Source organism: Budorcas taxicolor, chromosome 19 (genome assembly GCF_023091745.1).
Source record: "Budorcas taxicolor isolate Tak-1 chromosome 19, Takin1.1, whole genome shotgun sequence".
NCBI lineage: Eukaryota > Metazoa > Chordata > Mammalia > Artiodactyla > Bovidae > Budorcas > Budorcas taxicolor.
The window spans coordinates 21,980,778-21,987,304 of NC_068928.1; the positions used below are offsets into that span (position 1 = coordinate 21,980,778).

At 49.2% G+C, this 6,527-nt stretch overlaps 1 protein-coding gene across 1 annotated transcript; it reads right to left on the reverse strand.

The window, feature by feature from the left end:
• On the reverse strand, window positions 1-6,483 carry MRM3 (mitochondrial rRNA methyltransferase 3). Its single transcript, XM_052657596.1, has 4 exons — window positions 6,169-6,483; window positions 5,664-5,908; window positions 4,532-4,699; window positions 1-2,397 (listed from the first exon to the last, which is right to left on the reverse strand). Exons 1-4 carry the CDS (start codon window positions 6,480-6,482, stop codon window positions 1,859-1,861), a joined length of 1,266 nt encoding a protein of 421 aa, XP_052513556.1. The 5' UTR covers window position 6,483; the 3' UTR covers window positions 1-1,858.
• Between the last annotated feature and the right edge of the window lie 44 nt (window positions 6,484-6,527).

Consider the following 6,527-nt stretch of genomic DNA (forward strand, 5'->3'; position numbering starts at 1 on the left):
CTTTCATTGGTTTTTATTTTGGGATAAAAATAAGAGGAGGCTGGTTTCATGCTGAAAAGGCATGGAGCCTCTTTTCAGTGATGTATGTTTCTTTAGCACTTTTCCAAGGTGTTGGGAGACTGTCAGTAGAGTGGTATTGTTCTGTGGGTTGTCCCCCACCATTTCACCTGCACGCATTGGGGCTGTGAAGCTGGCAGAGGAGGCCACACACAGCCTTTGTGGGCTCAGCACAGTACAAAGGCTGTGGGCTCTTCTAGTTTCTGAAGGCTGACAGGGATAGACGCTCTCAAGAACATTCCAGGGGCCACTGTCGCCCAACATTTATGTGGGGCCCTGGGCAGATCCAGACCAGAGCAGCTTCCAGCCTGTCAGCCTGAGAGAGCACAGCCAACCAAAGAGATTGTTCCTGCAAAACCCACTCCTCTCCAACATAACAAAGCAGTCCCACCGGGGCCGCTTAGGCACAGCCATACATGACCTTTTGGTTTACCAGGGACCTGGGCGAGGTGAAGGGGTTAGGAGAGGTCCCTAGTTTCTCTGGGCCATGCTGCAACTCATTGGACCTCCGTGACGAGCAGCTGAGGGGCTCCCAAGGAAGCCCAGTCAAGGCAGGAGCCACCATATGGAAGGGAGGTGCTCACACTACCCTGCTGGCATCTTGGTCTTCAACCATACTCTCTGTGGCTGCAAACACACTGCTCAAAAGTCAGTCCCATACTCTAGTCCCACCCCCCGCTTCCCATAGTGACTTAGAGTGATCACCGCCTGCCCCTGCCCTCATGTCCCTGGCTACATCCCACTGGTGCTCAGTAAGGATTCAGTCTGCCCTGTTTTAAGAGAAGAATAGCAGGGTCTTGCTGCCGAGCTGTGGGCTCAACGGCCCCGAGTGTTCATCCTCAGGACTTCCTCCGCCCCTCTCCGTGCAGAAGCCTCTGTTCACACAGCACCAAGAACACTGGTGTTCTGTTTATGCTGGACGAGGGGTTAATGTAAACAAGTCATTCCATTTAAGCAAAAGGGTTACACAAAGCAGGACTAACAGCAGGAAGCTATTACAAGGAGTATGGCTTTGTTGAGAGATGCAGGGTTAAGCTGAAGATTTAAAAACTGTTTTTTCCTTTTCTGAACTGAGAGTCTTCAAATAGATATCTGCAGAGATGCTAAGAAGGTGTAATACCAACAGATGAAATCAGCTGTTTCACCAGAAATTGGGGAGAAAAACTGTGTCATACATAAACAGTGTCTAAGTCATGGCCTGCATGAACAATCAAAGAGATTAACACAGCCAAGCCAGAACCACTATTAATACTACTGAATGCCATCACCTGTACCCTTAGCTTCCTCGATCATTAATCTCTCAGTTATGTCCTCACCACTAGGCCAAAGATGAAAAGATGGGCGTTGAGACCCACTGACCACACTGAAATAAATAAAGGATTTTAACATAATCTACTGGTCTGCACTTCACAGGGGCTTACTTTCCATTGACCAACGATCAGAGGAGTAAGTGACCAAGCCTGGGCACTCTAACCAGCCCTCTCTGACTGCAAGCACCTACAGCTGTGGAGGGAGGGGTCCTCCTGCCCAGGATGATGCCTTCAGCAACTTTCTGGGCACAAAGATGCTCTTTGGTGGACAATTTTTAAAAACGTAAGAGCCACGAGGCGCACTTACTTCTGTTGTCTCTTAACCACCCACACACACACATAAAAATCAGCGGGAAGATGGGAGACCTCAGGAGGAATTTTGACCTTCCTTATTTTTGAGGCTGAGCAGAAAGTCATGGAAGCTCTTATTTTTCCAGTAACCAGAGACAACTTCAAGCTGAGGACGGCTTCCACACACCCTCCTCTTGGTGTTAATGCCTGTCCCTGCTCAGGCGTTCCACCCTCACCCGCAGCTGTCTTTTGCCTTCAAAGAGCAGGATGCTCGCAGCCATGGCTGAATTCAGGCTGTCTACGCCGGGCACGATGGGGATCAGCAGCCTCCCGCCCCCTGTGCTTTCAGCCAACTGCAGGGACTCCAGGCTCACGCCGTGGGTCTCCCCACCTATCACCACGGCCGCCGGTGCCTCTGTCCAGTCTGAGTCGTAACTCTGGACCTCGAGTTCAGGGAGCCAGTCTTGACTCGCTCCACTCTCTAGATCCTCTTCCTCTTCCTCACATTCGTGAAACTTCAGCGGGCGGTGGTCACGCACCCAGCCATAGTCACTGGCCTTGTTAGACCTCTGGGCCTGGGCCTGCACGTGACGGCCACAGTTATCGGCCACGTAGACGCGGGTGTCAGCAGGCAGGTGGTCGGGCACTGCTTCCCAGTCCAGGTTGTTGATAATGGGCACCTGGAAGTGTGCGCCCATACCTGCCCGCAGCACTTTGGGCTCCCAGGCATCCACACAGCCTAGCAAATGAAAGAGGATCCAATTAAGATTACAAACCTTCCCAGACAAGGGGACTTTGAAGGAAGTCAGATTAATTCTGGATCAGGATAAAGCAAAAATGTCCTATCGTGGCCTTGGCAGCTAGGACCTCTGCCTCCCCAACTATAGCAGCGTCCAGCAAAGTGCTGTAACAGATTTTATTCATTCCTTCAACATTCACCATACAGAATTCCCTGGCGGTCTAATGGTTAGGACGTCATACTTCTATTACAAAGGGCCATGAGTTGGATCCCTCATCAGGGAACTAAGATCTTGCAGACCAGGTGGCATGGCCAAAACAAAACCTCCCACACACATGCCAGACATTTGGATAGGAGATGGGAGAGCCTAGAAGTCCCCAACCTCAAGGAGCTTGTAATGGAGTGGGCAGTGGTGAAGGGACGACATTTCAGCAGGTGACTATATTATCAGTAACAACTAAAGTTAAAAAAGCATAAACAGGGTAACAGAAAACCCTTGTGCACAGCATGGCAATCGGGGGAAAAACCACCGGGAGGACACGACACTGAGCTGCATCGTGAAGGACAGGAGGCTCTTGTTAGGGAAAGACCAGGGCAGAGGAGAGTTACAGAAGCGGCAATCGTGCCATAGTCCGAACACTGTAAGTATGATAATCGAGCCAATTAATGGGGGTGAGGTGGGAGATGAGGCAGGAGGCAGGAAAGGACCAGTTTAAAGGAGGGTGGTGTGCCCAGCCGAGGGGTTTAGGGTTTCACCCATTAGACAATATAATGTCACCAAAGCATTTTAAGCAAAATAGGGACAGAATCTGGTTTATATTTTAGAAAGACCCATTTGGCTTCAATGTTGAATCTGGACTGGAACAAGGAGGACACTAGTAATGTCCTCCTTATCCTGGGAAAAACCAAGGCCAGAGCCCAGTCCTGCACACACCCTGTCTTTGCAGTTGTGCTAAACCCAACCGCCTCCATGCATCAGCAAACACGTGGCCCTTCCCAGTGCCACAAGCCAGGAGACAGCAGGACTGGGGCACCATGTATCTACTACCCTCCCTGACTTGTTAGCACACATCTCCTCATTATAAGTTATCTTAGAAGCTAATCTGTCAAACTTCAGGAAAGGTTAAGTAGGCAAACCAAGTTCAAAAAGGAAAAAAAAAACGTGGAGAAGGTAACACTGTCTACTTGGGTCCCCAACCACAGGCTCTCCTGAGCACTGTGAGAAACAAGGGCTGGGAGGTGGGCTGTGTGCCAAGAGGCTAGCAGTCGGGGAAGAAGAGGTGCCATCTAGTCTGACTTCTCCACCCAGTTAGGAGTAAGGGACAAGCTGAGATTCCCCCTCATCCTCGGGTCCTCTACGCTGGGCACCACATCAGATGTTCCCCACCTTTCTCTACCTCTTCCATACCAGCCACCAGCAACAACGTGGAAACCGCCTGCCTGGGTGATACAGGTCCATTTCCCCAAACCACGCTTGCTCTCAGAGCTCTCAACAGTGAGGCAGGTGAGTGGGGTATGGATATAGGGCCCCCGAGCCTGACTTTCATGCTGGCAGAGAGATGCACCCCAGGAAAAGGTGATGGGGGGAAAGAGCTTGGAAAGGCAATACAGGTGAGTCTCAGCAATGGGACCACTTCTCTTTACACCGAATGGCAGCTTCACTGCTTCTGATGGATGATCCTCTCCCTCCTTCTCCTTCAAGGCTGTAATAGGTCTGTTAGACATGTCCCAACTGTCAGGCAAGTCTGTTTGGAACCAAGGCTACAGATTTCTCTTTATGATGAGAGGACAGAACCAAGTGTTAAAACCGGCATCTATTCCTTCCCTAATTAATTTTAAGTTCTTTTAAAAACCTAGCAGGTGTCAAAATAATTTTAAAGATAATCAACAAGAATGAGTGTGCCAGGCATGGTGCTGAGTACTTGATGTTCATCTCACTTAATCCTCAGAACAACCCTACCAGGTAGATTCTATTACGCCTGCTTTCCAGATAAGGGAACTGATGCTCGCAACGCTGCTCACTTACACAGAGTTACCAAGGGACAGATCCAAGAACCAAATCCATACACATCTGCCCACGGAGCCAGCTCACTACAAACAGCCACCTAATCCACCCAGTGACAGGCGATCTTACCTTTGGTGAGTAACACTTTGCTGCAGCCTGCCCCAGCAGCAGATCGCAGAATTGTCCCCAGGTTCCCAGGGTCACGGAGATTGTCACAAATCAAGGATATTGGCAGTGTGTGGCAAAGCTGAGTCTCAGGGTATGTCATCTTAACATGGTCAGGTTTGGCAAAAATCCCTGAGGAAACAAGAAATGTGATTCATTTGTCTGATGTGGGTATGGGGAGTAATCTGACATTTTGGTTATTTATCACTGTTGGTGTATTTGTAATTACATACATGTAAACATTCTGATGGAAAAAATTCAGTGTGCTCCCCACCAACTCCCTCATAACTGCTTTCAATAGTGTAATGTATCTTTTCAGAACTTCTTCCATGCACTTCCCTACATGTATGTCCATCTACCCATATGTAAGTGCTTTTTCTTTTACAGTAAAATCACACTCTAAAAAAAATAAAAAATAAAAAATAAAATCACACTCTATGTGGGGCTTCCCTGGTGGCTCCGAGGTTAAAGCGTCTGCCTGGAATGCGGGAGACCCGGGCTCGATCCCTGGGTTGGGAAGATCCCCTGGAGAAGGAAATGGCAACCCACTCCAGTACTCTTGCCTGGAGAATCCCATGGAGGGAGGAGCCTGGTAGGCTACAGTCCATGCGGTCGAAAAGAGTTGGACATGACTGAGTGACTTCACTCACACTCTATGTAATTATTCTGTAATCTAGTTTCTTTTTTTTTTTGGCCACACTTAAGTGGCTTGCAGGATCTTAGTTCTCCTATCAGGGATTGAACCTGGGCCCACAGGCAGTGAAAGCACCAAGTCCTAACCACTGGACTGCCAGAGAATTCCCAACATTTTCTTAAGTTTTAACTGGACATTAAAGGTTGAAGTGACCCCCAAAACATAAGGTCTGAGGAGGAGTGATTATTCCCTGCAGACTATAAAAACTCACAATACAAATGATGACAGAAAACTAGCTTCAGTTTCCACTTAAAATACAAGATTCACAGATTTGAAAACTGTTGTAAGAAAAGGTTAGGCTCAGTAATATTTTCAATTTCATTTAAATTTGTTGCCCTGAGACAAGTATGAACAAATAATTCCAAGTCTCCCTTTCTACAAACACAGTGAACAACCACTGACCCATTATTCCCTGTGGTGTTACCAGGTCGGACCAATCCTTGATATCCTCAAATTTCACCTTAATGAGGCTAACACCTTTCAGCTTTTCAATGGGCAGCTCCTTGATGTATTCCAGACGGCTAAAGAAGAAAACTTTGGGCACAGCACCAGCCTTGAGAGCGTCTGCAATCAGCCTACGACCTTCCAGCAGGATCTTCCCCTGCTTTTCTCGAAATGGCCTGGACTTAACTATGGTCATCACACTGCTGTGGGTGGAAACAAAAAGACAGGTCATTACCAGCATCCTCATTACCGACACACATCGAGTTCTAGCAGACATGAAGAGCTTCGTAGTGAAAGAAACAAACGAACTGTTAGAAAGACACTTATTCTGCCCTCTGTGCATAATAGAAACCAGCGAGCTGTGCTGCAAGAAAGTTCTCCAACGCAAGGGAAAGAGGTCAAGCTCTCGCTATGAGGACTGAGGAGAAAAGAGAAAACTCGACAAGCCTCGGAAACACATCACCTTAGCCTTTTGTCTCCAGGGAAAGCCTTATCATAGCGAAGCCCCGACTCTTCCCAGGTGCTGGGGGTCTGGGATGCTGGCCCCTGAATCTGCTGCTTCTGTCGCTGCTCCCGGGGACCGGCCTCTGCCGCCGCCTTCTGAGGCTGTTTCCCGGGATCAAGCTTCCGTTCCACAACCTCATCAGATGGGAACAGCACTTTCACGGGGCTCCGCCGCAATGCCCGGACCCAGCGCCGCGAATCGAGGTCCGAAGCCTGCACCACCGGCAGCAACGGTCGCGTAGCCCATCCCACGCGCTTCACTAGCGCCGCCATCTTCCCCCGCCCAGTGGGCTGCGTCACGAAAGCGCGCCGGCGGTG